The sequence below is a fragment of the Dipodomys spectabilis genome, unplaced genomic scaffold, assembly GCF_019054845.1.
Source record: "Dipodomys spectabilis isolate Male_0828 unplaced genomic scaffold, ASM1905484v1 ptg000207l, whole genome shotgun sequence".
NCBI lineage: Eukaryota > Metazoa > Chordata > Mammalia > Rodentia > Heteromyidae > Dipodomys > Dipodomys spectabilis.
This window is the reverse complement of record NW_024870884.1, coordinates 15085142-15107500: the sequence shown is the minus strand read 5'-3', so window position 1 is coordinate 15107500 and position 22359 is coordinate 15085142. Positions and strand designations below refer to the sequence as shown.

Sequence of the window (22359 nt, the reverse complement as noted above, 5' to 3'; positions counted from 1 at the left end):
ACTGTGAACTAGGTTGCTCTTCTCTCTCTCTCTCTCTCTCTCTCTCTCTCTCTCACACACACACACACACACACACACGACCCAACAAGCAGTCTAGATGCCCCTGTGGCTGTCCTTTCTTATCGTACTCACAGAGGAGCAGCCAGATCCACCCTCCCAACAGTCACCAGTGCCTTGTCCTGTAAGGTCCTGGTGAGAGCTGGGGCAGACACAGTCTGCCTCATCACTGCAGATGTGGGGTGTGATCTACTTCTAGGGGAACCCACTGCATTTCTGAGCTCTCCATTCCTCCACCCTGCCTGCATCTGGGCACCATAAGTGAGGGCAGTGCAGGACCTCCCCGAGGACTCAGGGCTTCTCAGTACCCAGCCAGAGGAGAAGTACATGGACATCCACGCAGTGCCCCAGCACCATCCCTCCGTTCTGAGCAAAGCTTTAGTGGTCTCTTGATCTGCTTGACCAACATGCTCACTGCCCAGTGGACTTTAGAGCTCACAGTAGAAAGAGGAATAGAGTAGTTAAAAGGAAAGTCAGGAGCGAGGAGCCTAGGGCTCATGCCTGTAATCTAAGGTACTCAGAAGGCTAAGATCTGAGGATCTCAGTTCAAATGCAGCCTAGGCAGAAAAGTTTGGGAGACTCAGCTCTAGTTATCTACCAAAATGCCAGAGGTGGAGCTGTGGCTCAAGTGGTAGAGTACTAGCCTTGAACACAAAAGCTCAGAGACAGTGCTTAGGTCCTGAGTTCAAGCCCCAGAACTGGCATGAAAAAAGTGCTAAGGGGTATGGATCAATAGGTAGAGCACCTTCCTGGTGAGTATAAAGCCCTGAGTTCAAATCAGACCTACTTAGAAAAACACATGTATGTTTAAAACATTTGAATTGTTTAGTCTTGATATGAAATGTGGGGTTTTTAAGTAGTGAAAATAAATTTTATTTTAAAAAGTAAAGCCAGGAAGGGCAGAGTGGCAACACATGACCCACTGGAAGAAAGAAAGAAGGAAGGAAGGAAGGAAAGAAGGGAGGGAGGGAGGGAGGGAGGGAGGAAGGGAGGGAGGGAGGGAGGGAGGGAGGCAGGGAGGAAGGGAGGGAGGCAGGAAGGGAGGGAGGGAGGAAGGAAGTCGGTCTCGTTTGTTGATCTCCCACTTGCTGTGAGAGAAACAGACTCACTTTATGTGACAGGTACAGCTTACTGAGTGGCAGACACGTTGGCACAGTGGCAGGCTCAGAGCACTGTCATTGGCCTGGGCATCAGGCCTTGGTGTTGGCTATTTATGGTGACACCTTCTAGTTCTGGTCCTAGAAGGGATTTCCTGGATGAACTAGAAGATGAAGGCCCCAGCCTGAGTTCCTACAAAAGCATCAGGACCTTGACCTGGGTGATCAATACACAGCTTTACCCCTCAGGATCTGCTTCCCATGGAGGGTGGCACCCAAGATGCTGTAGTAATCTATGCTTGGGTTCAAGACTGAACCCAAGAAGCTATAGACTGCACCACATTGACCACTGTCCAGAGAACATCACCCATTCCTCTGGCACTGTGTACAGTTAGGGAGCCTGTCTGCCTTGGGTCTTGCTTGAGAGGTATGTAATCTTGGCTTTTCCCTATCTTTCTGACTTTGTGCTTTACCCCATTCATTTCCCAGGGGCTCAACTGTGATGGGTGGGGGATGGCAGTTCTGGACAACACTGGAGGACAGGATCAAGTTAAGAATAATAGACAGAATCCTCTCTCCTGGGGGAAAGGATGTAAAGCCATCTCAGCTGTATAGTAGTGGCTCATGCCTGTAATCCTAGCTACTGCTGAGATCTGGAGAATTGCAGTTCAAATCAGCCCAAGCAGAAAAGTCTGCAAGAACAAAATAACCAGCAAAATGCTGGGCTGGAAGCATTTCTCAAGTGGCAGAGAGCTAGATAAGCATGGAAGTCGAGTCAGTATGTGGTCTCGAGTTCAAACCTGGGTATGAGCAAAGAAAAACAAAGAAAAATGAAAATAAGTTAAGCTATCTTCTGACTTGTCTTTTCCCAGAGTCTGTCTGTCCTTCCAGTGAAGCAGTGACCCAGATGACTGAAAAGCCAGCCATTCTTGTTCCTCCCCAGGGGAGCAGAATGGAGAGACATCTAACAAGGGACAAGTGAAGTCTACCTTGTCACTGCTCCACTGAACGTGGCTGCAAGATCAAACAGGCAGGATCAAATGCAACCCTAAGGTCACCAGACAAACTGATCCTATCCACCCTGTGTCTGCAGGAAGCTGGTGGCAAACAAAGAGCCTCAGTTGGCTGACAAAGAAGCCAGCCCTTAGGGAGATGCCAAAACTAGGAGCTTTGAATCCTAACTTGGAAAGGAAGCCCCACCTACTTCCAGGGAGGGGTGTGTCATGTTTCACAGCTATGGCTGGCAGTTCACCCCTGGTGCTGTGACAATGCCTTGGGGGCACTGAGGGGCTCCAGTGCCACTCACCAAGAATGCTGACACCCTTTATCAGAATGGACTCAGGTATCCAGAAGAGAGATGGCCAAAGATTCCTAGAGGTCTTGGGGGTGGGGGTGGGAAATCCACCTCTGACAGTTTCTGCCTCTCGTTCACCTATGCCCTCAATTCCCTTTACCATGAGTCTATAGCGAAAGCAGCTTAAATTGCCACTATAGATTATACCCTCAGTAAGGTACACCATAAGACACAGAGCCTGCTGGAGCTGGAGGCAAGACTCAGCAGAGGAGAGGAGAGAAGACCCCAGCATGTACAGAGCACACAGGGAACTGGATCAGGATGCAGAAAAGACTAACCTCAAGTGCTAAGATGAGTCTTGGCCTTTCTGTATTTCTGGACAGACTAGGCTGTGTTCTCCTAGGTTCTGCAGATCTTGGCCTTGGAAGGAGTGACTTTTACTTAGCATCCTAAGGCCAACCATTTGCAATACTTAGATACAGGAGAATAGGTGCTTATAAGATAGAGATTGCCAAGCAGTGCCCCTAGGGAACAGCTTCTGGGAAGCTCAAAAATCTGTCTGAAGCCAGATGCTATAGCTCATGCCTGCAATCCTAGCTACTCAGAAGGCTGAGATCTGAGAATCATGGCACAAAACCAGCTTAGGTGGACAAAGCCAAGCTACTCAGGAGGCTCAGATCTGAAAACCACAATTCAAAGCCAGCCCAGGCAGACTCTATTCCCAATTAACTAACAGAAAAAGCCAGAAGCAGAAGTATGGCTCTAATGGTGATGCATCAGCCTTTAGCAAAGATGTAAGAGTATGAGGCCTTGAGTTTCAAGCACTAGTACTAACATGTACATGCACACACAAAAATCTACCTAATTAGGCAGACACTTCTCAGGAGATTCTGAGGCTCTTGGTCCCAGGATCTTGTTTGGAGAAGCCCTGTCTACTACAGTCCTGGAAGAGAGATGGGCGTTGAGTCCAGGTAGATGTGGCAGACTAGGTTTGTGTTATGAAGAAAGGTTCCTATGAAAGAGAACTAGTCCCTAGCTCTCAACTTCCTGTCCAGCTCAGGGCAGGATCCAAAACCAGTAAAAATAAACAAACAGTAATCAAGTGTATTTTTTGTCTTTTACCACCCAGTGTATTTACTTATAGATATTTAGGCACATTTTAGTTACAACAAATGAGGAAAACGATGCAACTTATATTTCTTTGGGTTTGGCTTACTTCACTTAATATAATTTTCCAAGTCTTTCCATTTCCTTATGAATGGTATGGTATCATTCTTTCTGAGGGAAGCATAGATTTCCAGTGTGTGTGTGTGTGTGTGTGTGTGTGTGTATCACATTTTCTTGATCCATTCATCCATCCAGGCACATATTGGCTATGGTAAACAATGCTGCAGTGAACATGGTTGTGTTGGTAGCTTTAATGTGGACCTGATAAATTATACAGGACTCTAGACATTCACACAGTTGAGAACAAAGAAGGATAATCTTAGGAAAGGATCACAAAGGCTCAATAGCTAGTGCATATAATCATATAAAATGAAATGTATCTGGGCTGGGAAGGTGGCTCAGTGGTAGAGTGCTTGCCTTGCATGCTCGAGGCCCTGGGTTCGATTCCTCAGCACTACAGAAGCAGGAAAAAAAAGCTGGAAGTGGTGCTGTGGCTTAAGTGGTAGAGTGCTAGCCTTGAGTTGAAGAGCTGAGGGACAGTGCCCAGGCCCAGAGTTCAGGCCCCACAACCAGACCAAAAAAAAAAAAGAAATGTATCTAAATAAACTCCAAAAAAATGAAAAAAAAGAGATTTTCTATTTTTTGTTTTTGTGTGTGTTTCTGTTTTCTCCTTTGTTGCTGTTTTTGTTTTCTGTATGTATTGTCTTGTTTGTAAGTTTATCTATTTGGAGGAAGGTAAGAGGGGAGCACAGGAATGGTGGATAAAGGGTAAACAAATGCAGCAGTGATACTCACTAGACACTATTTTGAAAATGAACTATACAATTTGTGGGGCAGAGGAACAGAAAGGAAATACTGGGAGAAAGTCAGGGAAAAGTTGACACCATTCAAAAAGAGATGTACTCATTACCTGATTTATGTAACTGTAATCCCTCTATGCATCACCTTTACAATAACAGTTGAAAAAAAACAGTAACCAATGCTTCTTCAATTTATCCCAGGGAAAGTAAGAATAGCAACAAAACAAGAGAGAAAGCCTGTCCCATAAGTATTGTTCACCAAGGACTCCAAAAGGACTCTTTGAATGTACTTTTCCATACAGAAAAATATTATGTGCAGGACACAGATTTCAAGAAAAAAAATTACATTCCAAAGAGCAGGATAAGGCCAGGCCCCCATGGCTTACAACTGTAATCCTAGCTACTCAGGGGGCTGAGATTTGAGGGTCACGATTCAAAGCCAGCTAAGACAGGAAAGTCAGGGAGGCTCTTATCTCCAATTATCCACCCAAAAACAGGAAGTGGAGCTGTGGCTCAAATGATAGAGTGCTGTCCTTGAACAAAATATAAAGCTCAGGGATAACAGCAAGGCCTGAGTTTAAGCCCTTGGCCTAGTACAAAAGCTAAACTAAACTAAACTAAAATAAAATAAAAAGGGCTGGATACCAGTAGCACACACCTGTAATCCTAGCTACTCAGGAGACTTGAGACCTGGAGGATTGTGATTTGAATCTAACCTGGGCAGAAAAGTCTCCATCTCCAACTAACCAGCACAAAGATGAACTGGAGGCATGGTACACGTGGTAGAGCAAGAAAGCCAAGTTAGAGCTTGAGACCCTGAGTTCAAGCTCCAGGAACAGCCCCCAAATAAATAGGTAGGTAGACAGACAGACAGACAGATAGATAGATAGATAGATAGATAGATAGATAGATAGATAGATAGATAGATAGATAGATAGATCAATCGATAGATAGAGCAAATTCAAATGTTGCTATACTCAGCTCACAGTCAACTCTTTCTTCAAGGGGACAGTTCCCAAGGATTAAACTATCCAGATGTTAACTGTGTCCCTACTATTTATAATGGGGTCAGCATTTTTAGGCAACAGCAAGCCCAGAGAGACACAGAGATCTTCTGTTTCTGCTCTTAGAGGCTGGCTGATCACTTCCTGTCTCCCTGGCCTCTGCAGGACCCAGGCCAAAGATGGGCTCTCTTGGGGCTAGGACATAGTCCCATGCTGGAGGACTTCCGGGTGACTGCAGGGGACAGCTTATGGGAAACAGCAAAGTTCCAGCTTGGTTTACTTTCAGCCACTCCTCCCAAATTCACTCAGCCTAAGGCAAATTCTAGAACAAAAGGCATACAGAGCAAAGGAAAAATAATGATTAAGTAGCCTTCTCCAGGATGAAAGGCAGTTGGAAAGGAAGTTCTCATTCTGACAGGGAACTAGCTATTATATTACAAATAGTGTTTAGAGGTGTGTGTGTGTGTGTGTGTGTGTGTGTGTGTGTGTGTGTGTGTGTGTGTGTGTGTTGGTATTGGGGCTTGAACTCAGGGCCTGGGCACTCTCCTTAGCTTATTTGCTCAAGGCTAGTACTCTACCATTTGAACCACAGTTCCACTTCTGGTTTTTTGGTGGTTAAATGGAGGTAAGAGTCTCACAGATTTTCCTTCCCCACCTGGCTTCTAACCTCACTCCTAAGATCTCAGCCTCCTGAGAAGCTGGGATAGAGCTTGATGTATCATGAGGATGCTTCATGCATGTTTGCAAGTCTAGGTTTTTCATCTAAATCCATCCAACACAGTGGTGATTGCCGTGCAGGTCTGAAGGATGAAGGGTGTTTCTTTCTGGTATGTCATTTCACTCTGGTTATCAACTTTCCCCCCTTGATTGTGTCTGCACAAGTGGCCACTGTAAACATGGTAAAGTATGCTTGCTTCGTTAACCAGACACTTAACTATTTAGTAAATTCCATTCCTAATTATCTATTCCAGTTCTCCAGAGAAAAAAAGAATTCATTCCTTTCTTCCGCTGAAACCTGAAGTCTCCGTTCCCTGTGGTATTCTTTCACTTCAGATATAATTATTAATTTCCCCGCTAACATTTTTGGGGTCAAACAAACATCCAGATGATAAATCATATTCTCATTTCATCTTTACCTTCAAAACTTTTAAAGTGACAAGTGAGTTCTGGTTTTCTCCACATATCACATTGAAACCTGACCTTGACTGTAGATCAAAGAACAAATTCCCTTGATAAATATGCAAACTTGCTGGGTGCTGGTGGCTCACATTTGGACTCAGGAGGCTGAGATCTGAGGACCACAGTTCAAAGCCAGGCCAGCCAGGGAAGTCAGTGAGTCTTATCTCCATTTAATCACAAAACCCTAGCCCTAAACCTAACATCTGGAAAAAGAGCAGTGGCTCAAGTGGTAGAGCACTAGCTTGAACAAAAAAAGCTCAGGGAAGCATCCAGATCCTGAATTTAAGCCCCAGGACCAGCAAAAATACAAAAAAAAAAAAAAAAACCTATGCAAAGTCTCAAATCTCTGCACTGGTGACCACAGAACTGGGCTGTGCCTGAGCCCAGGGGATCCTTGGACTCCCTCACTAATCCAGAGGCCACCCTCTCACTGAGTAACCCTACAAAGCCCAATTTCTAGGGAGAAACCAAGAAGACATCAGTACCTAGAGGACAAATCTGGGGTAAGAAGAAATCAGGCAGGGTGGATAAAGACATGAAGGCAGAGATGCTTAAACCTGGAGAGATCCTGGTGCTGCTGGATTACAGCTCATACCTGTAACGCTAGCTATTCAGAAAGTTGAGACCTGGAGGATCAAGGTCTGAAGCCAACCCAGTCAGAAGGTCCAAGACACTCTATTCCCAATTCACCAACAAAATGCTGGGTTGGAGGTGTGAAACTAGTGGTAGAGCACCAATCTTGAACAAGCCAGCTGAAGAAGAGCTCCAGGCTTCAAGTTCAAACACACACACACACACACACACACACACACACACACACACACACACACACACACATACACACAATTAAAATAAGGCCTTGGGAGAACAGAAGGCAAAGGGAAGAAGAGGAATTTCTATACTGAGCAGGAGACAGGACACAATGACCTGGATGTTGGAGCCAAGGGTAAGGGGTGAAAGGGTGCTCCTGAGGGAGACAGGGATGTCGAAGTAAGATAGAGGCCTGATGTACAAACCACATGTCTGATTTTGAGCAAGTGAGCCATCAGTACAGTGTGGTGTGGTGGGGGAGATGGGAGGAGGGGGGAGATGGGAGGGAGGTGGCTAGGGAGCCAAAGACCAGGGTCACATGTGATGTTTGTACCTATGGGACAAGGTGTTTTATTTACTACAGGAGATATCAGTACTTGAAAAATTATGCACAGAGGCAGCCTTACTAACTTTTGTTTCTGATTTCAGATCATTCTGATTTCAGATTAGGAAAGCTCAACTAGTAAAATAGATGCAAATCTCCCCAAATGTGAAAAGCTCTAAAATCTGAAATACTTCTGGTCCTTAGCACTTCAGGTGAAGAATTGCTTTATTTCTTCTTACATGACAAATTTGGTCCCCAGAGCAGGACAGCTTGCCCTCATTTCAGGGCAACCTTGGAACACACCTGATGAACAGCCACCTTGTCTGTCTCTAGGGATTTTCGATGCACTCAGATTTTAGGATGGACCTTGACTTGTTAGCCCCAGTTGCTTTGCAAGCAAAACTGTTTGCTGGTTGTTTCTTAACCTAAAGTACCAGGAGCTGAAAACACTTGGGGATCTCTTTACTAGACTCTGACACCTGCAGGGTACAGAATTCTTTCCGATTCAGAACACTAGGCACACCTCCAACATAACAAAAAAAATCCAGTGGTCTGGAGAAAGAGAGACATAGACAGAGAGACAGAGACAGACAGAGAGAGGTAGAGACAGAGGGAAAGGAGACAAAGAGACACACACAGAGACAAAGACAGAGGGTCACAGAGATACAGTGAAATAAAGAGACAGAGACATAGAGACAAAGATAGAGACAGACATAGAGACAAAGTGTCACACAGAGAGACACAGAGAGGAAAAGAAACAGAGACACAGAGATAGAGACAGACAGAGGGACAGAGAGAGACACACAGCCATGGAGATAGAGGTAGAGACAGACAGGGACAGAGAGAGACACACAAACTTAGAGACAGATCTATAGAGACAGGGAGACACACAGAGATATACAGAGACATACACAGAGACAGAAACAGAGAGATGAGCCACAGAGAGAGACAGAGACATAGAGACAGACAGACAGGGAGAGACAAAGAGACAGAGGGAGACAGACAAGAGACAGACCCAGAGAAGGTAGAGACAGAAAGACCAAGAGAGATAGAGAAAGAGATACAGAGAGAGAAAGAGACAGAGAGGTGCTGAGCACTTCCAGCCCCTGCTGGACCTCACCCCACCCGCTGCTCAGTCTCCCTTAATTTCCATCCTCACTGTGCACCCACCCACATCAATCCTGCTGTGAACCTATGATGTGGACACAAGGCACATTGGCCTTGCTTCCACCCACCAGCCTGTTCCTTGGGGTAACACAGGGAGTACTCTGCAGTTCACTTCCTCACATTTTTTTGTTTTTTGGTCAGTTGTGGCTTTGAACTCAGGGCCTGGGTGCTGTCCTTGAGCTCTTTTGTTCAAATCTAGTGGTCTACCACTTTGAGCCACAGGAACACTTCCTTCCTTGTGTCTTACCTGTGTGAGACACCACCTGAACCTCACCTGCCCATGGAATAAGCAAGAAGCTGTTACCTCCAAGTGGTTGTCATAGAAACAGAAGGAAATGGGGCTTTATTCAGCTGGAGTAACAATGTGAATACCCCCTTCCCCTACACACACACCCTCCTCACAAGGAGCTCCTCTACGTGGCATAGCCAAACCTCCTTGGAAAGGGCTGCTGCCCCTCACTCTACAGTGGCTCCTCTTTCTCCAGGATTCTAAGCTGCTTCCAGAGAGCATGAAAAACCCACACAGTGAACACCAAGCTAAGTTAGCTCTTGCTACTGCTCAGATGTTGGTGTTTTCCAGATTCCACCCTTGGCCCCTGCCTTTTGGGAACCTTCCCATCCACAAGCTTTCTCTTGCATGGCTTGGAGATCAGCTCACACTGAGATCACTCCAGAGCTGGATGGACATGGTAGTATATGCTTGTAACTCCACCCATCAGAAGACTGAGATGGGAGAATAGTGAGTTCTAGTCCAGCACAGGTTACATAAGCAAGACTATCTCAAAAAGAAATAAATTAAAATTTAAAAACATCACAAGAGAGCTTGAGTCCCACAGGTATTTGTGCCTAATGGATGTCCCTGGCCCAATGGCCTTTAGCCATCTCATGACGCTTATTCTCAGCCCTAAACCTCCCCATGGACTGGCTCGTTATCAGCCATGATTCCTTTATCAACCATGGGCCCCATCAGGCACAGGTACTGAACATGCCCCTGTGTTTATGCTGAAGCTCTCTTCCTGACCCCTACAGAATAGGTCAGTAAGTACATCTCACCTGATTTCTTACTATCTCTCCATTCTTGTCACCAAGTTTAACTCCCCATCATTTCAAGCTGTGCAGCAATGAAAGACTTCCCCTCTTTTCTTTCTAGTCTAGCCATCCCCAAATTCATACCCTAAGCAGCCAACAGCAAAAGATCTGAAGTGGGTCAGTATTTTCCACAGCCTAAGGCACTCCAGCAGACTCCCCAAGATTCCCCTGTCTAGCAGTGTGATCAGCTGGACTGTAAGTCACTCATTCAGACTCCAATCCAGATCCAATAAACTAGAATCCTCTAAGGCAGTGGCTTGGGAGTCTGCCTTCGCCAATCAATGCAAAGTTGAGAACACTGGCCTAACAAAGTCAAGTGGAAAATCCTTAATGTTTGGTATAAACATGGTCCACCATGCATGTCCCCCTATATTGATGTCACCTCATATAAACCACAGGTCTCAGCTCCAGCACTGTCCTCTCCTCCAGTCCTTAATGGGCCTCCTGTACATTTTTGTGGTCCTGTAGGTGAATCATAATGGCTCCACTCACATGTTCACAGGCCTCCCCTTTCATTGGTGGCTCCACCCACATGCTCACAAGCCTCCCTTCTCATTGGTAGCTCCATCCACTGCTCCATTACTCAGGTCCAGAATAAGGACTTCCAAGATAGTGTTTACAGGTAGCAGGTGACTGGGCAGAGCCCTCACAAACAGATCAGTCCACTGGTCGCTTAATGAATGAGTGCATTATCACAGGGGTGAATTTGTCATCAAGGTAAGCTCTCTAGCATACTTGCCATGTGTCATCCTCTACCATATTATGAGAAAAACAACCCTGTGTGTCTCCATCTCAACTATTTTCAGTCTCCATTTCTTCCTCAAAATTCATGATAAACCTCTCCTCCCTCTGTGAAACTTGCTTGCCAAATGTAAACTTTCCTGGACTTTCCAGACTTTCCACCAATATGCAGAGGTTAGTTCTTCCCCTGAGCCAATATAACGTTTTAGCCAATCACAAGCAGATTGTGAATGTGAGCGTGGGTCATCTGAGCAGAGGGTCAGGGTCCCTGTGTTAGGAGGGAGAAGGCTGCCTGTTCCAAGTGCTTGATTGCTAGAGTTTGGTTGGAGGGCATCCTTCTACAGAAGTAAGTTATACCATACCAAAATAATTCATTGTTTCTGTGTCTTCTGTTGTGACTCTAGTGATCCTTAGAAATCATATTTCTAAGCACATGATGTAGCTAGAAGCCCTCATCAGGCACAAGCACTGTGCTTTCCGACGGACAACATCCACAGCTATGAATATTAAATCCTTTTTATTTAAAAACTATCCAGTCTTGGACATTTTGTTATAGCAATGAATCAGACCAAGATATATGCCCGCTGAGTGATGGGGTAAACAACACCAACTAACACTAGCCGATTGTCTTTCCCAATGTGAAATCTTCACTGGAGTATGCAAAGCTTCTCTAGCTGGAAAGACAGACCTTATCCCCCTGACAGGCTGTAGCTCATTTCCTCAACACAGTTACCTTCTCTAGTGTCAATCCATCCTTCTGGAAATGAGTTTCTCTGAGCTGACTGTGGAGTCCCATTAGTCTTGCCAGGGCAATAGACAAGGCATACCCTTCTCCCTCCCAAGTTTGAAGCAACAAAGATGTAATTTAAGTACATAGTAGAAAGTTTTATTAAAATCAAGAGAAATACAAATAAAGTAAGTCATGGTGACCAAATAGTGGTAACCCTCCCATCTGGCACATGGTAGGTAGCCAAGATCTTCTGGAAATATAGGGCTCAGTCTCCTCTTCCTCCATGAAGGGAGAGCTGCTTCAGAGCCTTCACATACCTCTTGATGAAAGTCTCAGCAAGCTGTGACCTCAGCTTGGTTCAGTTGCACTGGGCAATAACAGATCAGAGTCACCATTTCAGGCCTGGTGATTCATATCAAGACCTCCCAAGATGAGCCTCTTCAGTGTGTCCCTAAACCCCACTCCACATCCAGCCAAAGAAATCAAGGCTGCACACTCTAGAGTTAGAGGCTAGACGCTGACAAAGATTCTTTCCGTAACCAAACTGCAGCCAGCCTCCTCTGAGCCTTGGTTAGCTGGATCAATCTTGGTCTATGAATAGTTTCTAAAACTCCTATACAGTATGCCTGGGACAATTCTTACTATGCCCAGTTGAGCAAACCCAAGATGACCAAAGGATTAGCTATCTTTTCTAGCCAACACCTTCTGAAGACAACTTGTACCCCACATCTATAGGAAGGAAGGGGTCCCACTTCCAGAAGCTTGTTACAAACCTGGATTACATTCCATTTGGGCCAGAGACCACACCCTCTTCACATTGCTTTGAGTGTATGTGTGTGTGTGTGTGAGTGTGTGTGTGTGTGTGTGTGTGTGTGTGTGTGTGTACTGGGGTCTAAACTCAGAGCCTGAGTGCTGTCCTTTAGCTTTTTCCACTTAAGACTTGAGCCACAGCTCCACTTCTGGCATTTTTGCTGGCTAATTGGAAATAAGTCTCAGACTTTCCCACCTGGGCTTTGAACCATGATCTTTAGGCCTCAGCCTCCTGAGTAGCTAGGATTACAGATGTGAGCAACCAATGCTTAGCCCAATTACTTTCTGGTGATTTTTATGCTTCCTTGACTCTTCTGAGTCCTTCACTCACCTCATCCCAATTCTCCCTCTCCCTGTAAAAATGCCCTGTACCCAAAGTACATGCAAGTTAGAGTTCCATTCATTTCATCCTGGACTCCACAGGATCACAATGTTACTACTGAATACAATCTGTCCCGACCCCTTCTTTATCTGACAGCACATGTAGTCCAACTGAGAAAGATAAAAAAAAGGAACCCACTTCTTTCTGGGGCACTGGGACAGAAGGTAAACAGTATTAGAGCACTGTTGAGTACTGTTAAGACACTGTTAATGTTAATGATAAGCCTTTACATAGGTGTCTCTTTTAATGTTTACTTTTTCCTTCAATGCGCTAAGATGTTGGGATCCAGGTCAATTTGACTCGCTAATTGACAGCCATTAAACTCATTCTTGATTCCATGACCGCCTTGAACAAAGGACCAACAGACAAGCAGCCAACTGGACTGCTCTGGTGCCAGCTCCACTTGCTAAGGACACTCCACGGGTGCCTTGAGGAAGCTAGATGCAACCTAAAGCACAAAGCTGCGACTATTTCAAACAGCTTGCAGAAGACTTTTGCCATCCAAAGCCTTGTTGAACTCTAGATGATCCTGAAGCCATTTCCACCCACACCAGGGGGAAACCACTTCCCCTAGTGGTCTAACAGAAGGCCTGAGACTGATACAAATACAATCCTTAATTTGCATAAGAGAATGCTGATTGGTGCAAGCATTATCTCTCATGAGGGACTAAGATGGGTGCAAATAAACAATCCTTTATTTGCATGAAAGTGTGCTAAGATTGGTGCAAGCAGCGTTCTTCATTGTATGTAGGATTATTCCATGATTGGTGCAAACACAGTCCATCAACTGTCATGATTGGTACAGGCCAATCATGTGGCCCCATTGCCACACCCTCTTTCTGTCTATATAAGCAAGCCATGCAGGTCAACTTAAATCTAATAAATGTCTCTATAAAGTCGTTTTTCTTACCTATTTTTAATTTTTATCATTAGTAGAGTGGGTTTAGCTAGGTACATAAAGAAGGACAAGATGTTAACAGCTGACATCTTGGGGCATATGGAGTTCCAGAGAGTAACTACATATGAAAGAAATAATAGGGATCAGAGGTGGTAGATAATGAGGGTTGTGCAAAACTGAAGATGAGAAACTGCAGTCCTTGGCTGCTCGCAGAGTTCCAGGGACCTGCTGAAGGGCCCAGTTCTCAAACACTCTAGACTGAAAGCTTTAACACTCACCATGGTTGAGCTACAAATACTGGTACCCAAGTCCTGTAGGAGAGTTACAACACCAGAAGGCACTGCCCGTGCTGTCTTCTACCACTGCTCACTGCTGCCAAGTTTTAAAAACCAGAGCATGAAGCCTCCAGCCGCAGCAACCAAAGCCATAAGCCTCTGGCTTCTAAAGTCTAAAACAGTAGATAGGCCTCTAGCCCTCAGGGTTTGGAGCTGTGAGCCTCGAAGCTTTAGGCATTCAGAAACCAGGACTGTCAGCATGGGAAGATCTTCTCTTTACTTACTCATGATTCCTAAGTAAGTAGAGCAAAAGGACCCCAGCAAGCTGACTGGTAATATAATCTGTCAGATAAAGGGAGATTTTGCTCAAAGGTAGAGTTGCTAAACTTGGAATAGAAATTTGCTTCTTTCTGTCTTTGCTTCATATCTACACCCTATGTCAACATTAGAGTCCAAGTAAAGCTGTACCCTCACCCCACTGCTCGACTTGCATGGCCACGGTCATAGAGACACACAAGATGCAGTCCAGCCCAGCAGAACCAACACAGGGTCTCCCCATGGACCTCCTCCTGACCTCAGGGTCCCCACATGGACCTCTTCAGACATGCCCTCACCTCTCATTTCTGTTGTTGAAGATCCATTAGACCAGGCCTTCCACTTGTTCTTGTACTTGCTGATCTCCTGCACTTTGCAGACATACTGTCCTTGATCCGATGGCCGAAGGGTCAGGACAGATAGCCGGTAGAGTGCTCCCCGTCGCTCCTCCAGCAGGCGCAGTCTCTGCCGATTGGCACTACGACTAAAGTTCCCATAATATTGCACCACCTGGAGCTTGGTCATCTTCACCATCAAGGTCTCTTGGGAGTCAGAGCGTGCAAAGAGCCAGCGCACAGCCAGGAGGCTGTCCTTGCGCCTCTTCTGGGAGACGTGGCAGAGCAGAGTGGCATTTTCTCCTTCTAGGTAGTCAACCACGGGCCCTGGGGACACGGTAACGTTGAGAGCCCCGCAGACCTCTGCAAAGAAAAAGAGGGAGAGAAAATAATGAATAAAGGCCCCAGCTTACACTTGTGCAGAGAGCCCAACCAGGAGCCACAGAGATGTGCTGGCGCTGGTGGTGTCCATGCTCCTGGGATAGCCAGCAAGGTAGTGATCCATTTTCATGATGGTGAGAAGAAGAGGTTCTTTTAGGGGTATCTGCTGTCGGTTCCCACATTCTCACTTACACATGGTTCTTCCTTTCACGTAGAATGGCAAACACGGACCACTTGGGAAAATGCATTTCTTGAATATTTTTAGTCACTGACATTTAACATTCGGAAGACTGGGATTTGGGGACTCTTGAAAATGTCTTCCCCTCATCTTTCCCACTACTCCCAAGGCTTGTTTTTAAAATACCCATGGGGTCATGCACCAGTTGATGGCTTATGCCTGTATCTTAGCTACTTAGGAGACTGAGATCTGAGGGTCAACGGTTCAAAGCCAGCCAGGGCAGGAAAGTCTATGAGACTCTTATCTCCAGTTAATCACCAAAAAGCTTTAAGTGGAGCTTGTATCTAAAGTGATAGAGCACTAGCTTTGAGCATAAAAGCTTAGGGATAGCATGAGGGCCCTGAGTTCAAGCCCCAGGACAAGTACATACACACACAAAAAGTGCCCATGGTCAGAGCTGCCCTGTGGAAGGACAAATCTGCCCTTTAAGATAACTTGGCCTGTCATTCTTCCTCCAGCACTGCTGTTTTAGCTCTAACCAGAGTGCACACTCAGTAAGTCATAGGGGATGTTAACTAGTAGCAGTGTTTCCTAAGTGTTTTCCTTAGAATCCAGATCTATATTTTCAGAGTTGAAGTACAAATTATAACAAAGAATGAATGAGTCTCAGGAACAAAAGATGTCCCCAAATGTGCTTTTTTTGTTCAAGGTTAGCACTTTACCACTTGAGCAAGAACTCTACTTGCAGGTTTTTTGATGATTATTTGGACATAAGAGTCTCAGAGACTTTCTACCCAGGCTGGCATTGACCTGCTGACCCTCAGATCTCAGCCTCTTGAGTAGAAAACCTAAAGGGGACAAGATTGTGGACAGGTCAGGTGCACTCCCGGGCAGGAAACTAGACATACTATCTTAAAAATAACCAATGAAACACAGGGCTCAACTCATAGAACATCTGCTTAGCAACTGCCAGGCCATGAGTTCAAAACCCAATATTGTCAAAACAAACAAATATACTAAATAACTAGAAAGTTATGATTTGGGGGTCAATTTTCTTTCTCGTCTCTTAGAAGCCAAATGCCAGTCCATATTCTACAATAATCCAAGAACCTTAACTTAATCACATCCATAAAGTACCTTCTTCCACTAAAGATAATACTCACAAGGGCTTAGGCCAGGATGGCTTTGGGGGTCATTATTTAACACCCCTACACATGACTTCGGCTTAGCCTTTGGTTACCTTTTAGAGAGAGTGGGGATAAACTCCGGAGAAAAGGCTAAAGAAGCTCAACAGGACCCATTAGGCCTGCGTTCCTCCCTGTCAGCCGGGGAGATACCTGTGTGGGAAGTTTGGAAGAATAATCCTGTCTGAGTCCTGGGAAGTGGTGACTTCTACTTCATATGACAAAAGACACTTCATATAAGTGATACAGAAAAAGTCTCAGGTATCCTGAAGCACACTGCAGGCTGATGCCCAGCTCCTTTAGTGACCGTCCTAGTGTTGGCAGACAGGCACCAGTGGCTCACATCTATAATCCTAGCTGCTCAGGAGGCAGAGATCTGAAGATCAAAGTCAGAAGCCAGCTGGGACAGAAAAATCCACTAACTCTTATCTCCAATAAAGTAGTAAAAATAAATAAATAAAATAGCTGGAAGTGGAATTGTAGCTCCAGTAGTAAAGCACTAGAACAAAATAAACTCAGGGTCTGGGAGAGCACCCAAGCCTTGAGTTCAAGCCCTACAACAGGGAAGGGAGGGAGGGAGGGAGAAATGGACAAAGAGGGACTGTCCAGTCCCATCCCTGCCTCTCTCCCACCTTGGTGTGCCTCTTGCCCTAGGCCCTGCTAAACAGCTGACTGCTGAAGCCTAGCTGATGTGTACTTGTCTCTTCTCATGGCAGAAGCTCCCTATGTGCAGGGCAGCAGCTGGGACCCCAGGCTGACCCCACCCCACCCCAACAAGCACTGGAGGCGAGAGCAGAGAGACACAGCAGCTGCCTTCCAGACTCCAAAGCCAAGCCTACCCCAACCCCATGGCTCCCCACAGCAGGAGCCCAGGCAAGCTGGGAAGGCAGGAAATGGAGACAATATGGGTGAGATGACAACACAGCCCCGACCCCACTCCAGGCTCCCCTCTGGTTAATGCAGCAATGAAGGGATTATTTATAGTGACTGAAACCAGGAGAGTGTGCCAAGTGCTCCGGTCCTCATGAGAGGCCAGATTCCATCCTGGAAACAAACTAGTAACCCTTCCATTCCTGCAGCCCAGGCTCCATCAGCAGTTCCCAGGAAAAGGCTTGGGCTGAGTTAGCTCCCCTAGGCAACGTGCTGCTTTTCCTTTTGGCAGCTCACCTCTCTGCCATTATTTTGACCTTTGTGGGTCTCCAAATGGCCCCGCATCTGTTTCTTCCACCAACATGCAAAGATCTTTGTTTTGGGCTGAGCTGTGACTCATATCCTCATCTCTGATATCTAAGGATAGGACCATGCTGGGGGTCTTTATAGGGGTCATTACTTAAAATGAGGTCATCAGGGTGGATCCCCTCTAACATGATTGGTTTCCAAAGAGGAAGAGGAGCTGAGGGTCCTGACACACAGAAGAGAACACTATGCAGGGAGGAGGGGAGGAAAGGATCTGCCAGCCAAGGAGGGAAGGCTCAGGAGAAACTACCCTGGCACCTTGACCTTAAGCTTCTACCTTCCAGACTGGTGGTTTAGGTCCCCAATAGGTGAAGTTTTTTGGCTTATTTCCCAACATGCTTTTGTGTTGTTGCTGTTTTGAGGGGGGGTTGTATGTGTGTTGTGTGCCAGTACTGGGGCTTGAACTTGGGACCCGTATTTTTGCTTAGCTATTTTTGATCAAAGCTGGCTATCTACCACTTGAGCCACAGCTCCACTACTGGCTTTTCACTAGCTAATTATACATAAGAATCTCATGGACTTTTCTGCACAGATTGGCTTTGAACGGTGATCCTCAGAACTTAGCCTCCTGAGTAGCTAGGATTACAGGCCTGAGACATGGGTGTCTAGCGGGGGCATATGTTTTAATATCAGCCTAAGAAAACAGACACAGCCCCCTGCCTTCTGCCAGCTGATAGTCACACCCACCTTCAAAATAGGGTAGATGGTGAACTGAGGTGACTGAGTCCTCACCAGTCTGAAAGCTTTGCTGACATCATATACTTAGAGTTGTAGGGTCCCCACTGCAGTCAAGTATGCCCTTTGGCACCACAGGTAGTTTTCTACCTGGCAGAGGTGGAAGCTTGGTGTGTGTGTGTGTGTGTGTGTGTGTGTGTGTGTGTGTGGCCCAGCCAAGAGAGACACAAGTATAGCATATAGCTGTAGAGACAGCCCGGCAAAGGAGCACACAGTAGGATGTTTACTAACAGAGACAGTGGTCATCAGGACCTAGAGACTCTATGGAGAAAACAAAGGAAGGCAGAAAGGTGGGGATCAGGCACAGCTGCATCCAGAGGCCAAACCAGGAAAGTTCCGTGACCAGGGTGTTCAGGCCTTCCCTCATACCTCTGGCAGGACAGTCTGAATGACAGAGCAGGCATGCCCTGCCCCGTAGGCAAAGGGGGCAGGCTGAGCCAGTACCGGAGAGTTGACACTCACCATTCCTCCAGCAGCTAAACTCACTTCCCCTCATAACGGCCCTCACCTTGCCTAAAATTGCTAGAGTTACACAGCCCCAAGGAATTAAGGAAGAGGAGCCCAACCACCATCATACACACACATCCCTCCTCCCCACGCAGAGCCCCAGCTCCTCCAGCCACACCATGGGCCACACATGCTGTGAAGACAGTATCCAAGCCCTTGTAGAAGAGAAAAGACAGATTGCAGGCACTGAATCAGACATTCCATTGCATCGTATCACCATCCTCAAAAAGCGATCCAGGCTTAAAGCCAACCTTGAATCCTAGTGATCAGGAGGCTGGGATCTGAAGGATGAAGGTTCAAAGCCAGCCTAGGCAGAAAATTCCCTGAGACTCTTATCTCCGGATTAACCAGCAAAAAGCTGGAAGTGGAAGTGTGGCTCAAGTGGTAGAGTGTCAGCCTTGAGTGAAAAGCTAACGGATAGTACCTAGACCCTAAATTCAAGCTCCAGTACTACACCAAAACAATAACAAAACAAATAAAAATCTTCACCACCACAACAATAAAAAACATAGCTATTGCTCGGTGCCAGTGGCTCATGCCTATAATCCTGGCTACTCAGGAGTCTGAGATCTGAAGATCATGAGCTATTTGAAGACAGCTCAGGCAGAAAAGTCCATGGACTTCCTATTTCCTATTAACCAGCAAAAAGCCAAAAGTAGAGCTATGGCTCAAGTGGTAGAGCATCAGCCTTCAGTGACAAAGCCAAGTGACAGTGCCCAGGCCCTAAGTTCAAGCTCCACTACTAGCCCCCGCAAAAAAAAAAAAAAAAAAAATCATTATTGCAAGGTGCCAGTGTCTCATCCTGTAATCCTAGCTACTGAGGAGGCTGAGATCTGAGAATCACAGGTTCAAAGTTAGTCCAGGCATTAATGTCCAGTTAAACCTCACAAAGCCAGATGTGAATCAGACAAGTCATCAGAAAATTTAACTATGGTCCAGGGTTTGGGAAAGTCATAGAACAAGCCTGATCTAGACTTTGAGGTCAAAGAAGTGATCAGAAATAATAAAATAAATAGTAGCAGCCAGGAATGACTTTCCTGGAAGAGGGTCCCATCTGTGCAAAAGCCCCGAGGCAGTAGGAAGCCCATGCAGACTACAAATAGAAAATAATCTGTGTCTGTTGGTAAATTTCAACCCACTGTGGCTCAAGTACCCACCTCTGCCTGAATATGGGTCTCAGGAGGGAACCAGGCTAAGCATGAAATGTATGTGCATGCCCCTAGGCCTTCCTCATTCTCTGGAGAGAAGTAACAGGCCATTGAAATTGTGGGTGGAGGTGGAAAGGTTGAGGCTGTTGTCTACCAGCGCTGGGCTAGAACTTGCATGGAACAGGAATGCATTCTCAGAGAGAATCCTTAGCTTCTCCATCTGCAATATGGGTGGTGCCTTTCACGTTGAACACAAAGGTCCCATGAGTAACATCTTTAAAATGTGTGTTTTGTTGTTTGTGCTGATACTAGAACTTGAACTCAGGGTCTTGTGTCCTGCTTGGCTTTGCTCCTCAAGGCTCTTGCACTCGAGCCACACTTCTACCTTAAGTGGGAGGACGCCAGCCTTGAGCAAAAAAAGATAAAGGGAGAGCATGAACCCCTGAGTACAAACCCAGGACTGACACAAAAAATAAAATAAAACCCATAGTCCCAGGAGACTCTGTGAAGAGAGGCCACCAGAGCTGCCCAAGGGTGACTCATATTAAGCCATGACTCAACTTAGCTCTTATGCAGGACAAACATGGCCTGATAGAAGATCACCCATGGCCTCTAGGTCAAGCATGGTCCTAAGCTCTTTAGATAAACTCTCCAGTTTAATCTTCATTTTCTGCTGATTTTCCATTTACAGACAAGAGGACTAAGGCACAGAGAGGCTAAGTAATATGTTCAAGCTCACACAGCACATGGTAGAACTAGTATTTGAATGGAAATTAGGTGATCTGGCTTCAAAGACAACTCCTCTCACCCCTTCTGCATTGTAGCTTGACTTTTAGCAAATACTTGACCTGTCAGTTTTCTTTACTTTAAAATATAAGGTGGAGCTGGATGCTAGTAACCCATGCCTGTAATCCCAGCCACTTAGGACTCTGAGATCTGAGGATCATGGCTCAACCAGCAAAGGACAGGGAAGTCTTATCTTCAATCAACCACCACAAGGCTGGAAATGGAAATGTGACTCAAGTGGTAGAGCTCCAGCTTCAAGTAAAAAAAAAAAAAGAATGAAAAGAAAAAAGGAAAAAAGCTAAAAGGACAGCACCCAGGCCCTGAGTTCAAACCCTGGTATAATAATAATAATAATAATGATAAAGTAAATAAAATGCAATGTGGGATCAAGTGAGCAGGAAGATCTTACTCCCACCAAGAAAGACAGGTAGAAGACAGGTAGAAAAGCCTGGACCTTAAGCAGGTCTGCAGGGTAGATGTGGAGACATCTAGCCTGTGGGCCATATAAAGCTCTCAAAATCATTTGTTACATGGCAAGACTGACACGATTCTGGCTGAAGGCTTATGGTCATTTTCCTGTATTGATCATGTATGGCCTGCAACTGGTGCTGTCAATATCCAAATGACCCTAGGCCAACAACAATAAATAAAAGGTTACACACACAAGCACAATGACCTCAAATTCTAGCTGTCAGGACTGCCAAGGGCTTCTGGAATAACAGATTGCTGTTTACCTTGACAGTAGTCAGGGTCATACCACTTGAACCCTTGCTGATATCCGTGTGGTCAGAGGAAGTATTGACAGAAGGACCCATGTCAGTATACCCAGTGGTTGGGCTTCTGTATGCTGGCCACAAGCTCTGGCCAGACCCTGGGTCTAGCCAATCCCAGTTGTTCCATTCCTAGCCAGGATAGTGACTATCTAGACAGGAGTATTTCCCAGGATGTCTGGAAAGTTCTGCCACAGGTCTGGCCAGGAGGGCCTTACTCCTCAGACTCTGGCCCATGGCAGCCCAAATGCCAGCTCCAGCCAGTATCCCTTGGGAGCTTGGCAAATCAAGTAAGTCTGGGTGTCAGAGTTTCAAAACAAAAGCAACACAGTGGTTCTGAGCAGCCTAGAGCCTGGTTTCTTAGATTCAAATCTCGGCTCAAAACACCAGCTTGCAAACTAAGCAACTTCCAGCAAGTCCAGTTTCCTCATCTACCAAATAATCTGGGAGGAATGATTGACAGCACCGGCCCAATTGACTGAGTCAATGTTTTGTGAAGTATCTGGATCTATAAATATGTTCTTGTCATCATTACTTTGGTTAAATGAGATAATAAACACTTGGCATATGAGAGGCAACCCAGGAAAAGTGACCAGCGGTGTACTGCTGAGTTGAAGTCTGGCCAGCAGGGCCCTCAAAGCGGGGAGCCGGGCCCCACCGGACCTGGGGACACCAAGAGAAGAAACTTGAACCATTTGCTGCCCAAATGGAGTTCTGCTGCCCAAATGCAAGTCAGAGAGGTGGCTCCCGCCAAGTGTGGTGCTGGGGGGGAAAGGGTCTCCCTCCCCCCAGCCAAAGGAGTCTCACCAGTCCCTAGCGGGACAGATCCCCAGCTCTCCACCCAACCACTCCCGGTCTCCTTTTCCCAGCGTCTCCACAGTGAGTTAAGGAGAGCGTCTCCGGCCAGGCACTGGCGGCTCACGCCTGTAATCCACGCCTAACTCAGGAGGCTGGTGAGA

At 46.1% G+C, this 22359-nt stretch overlaps 1 protein-coding gene across 1 annotated transcript in view; it reads right to left on the bottom strand.

Annotated features, from left to right (window-relative positions):
- Positions 1 to 22359, bottom strand: part of Vstm4 (V-set and transmembrane domain containing 4) — an 87678-nt gene that overhangs the window by 64704 nt on the left and 615 nt on the right. Inside the window, exon 2 of the mRNA XM_042696469.1 lies at positions 14440 to 14838. Coding sequence (XP_042552403.1) covers positions 14440 to 14838 — 399 coding nt within the window. The remainder of the gene's footprint in view (positions 1 to 14439; positions 14839 to 22359) is intronic.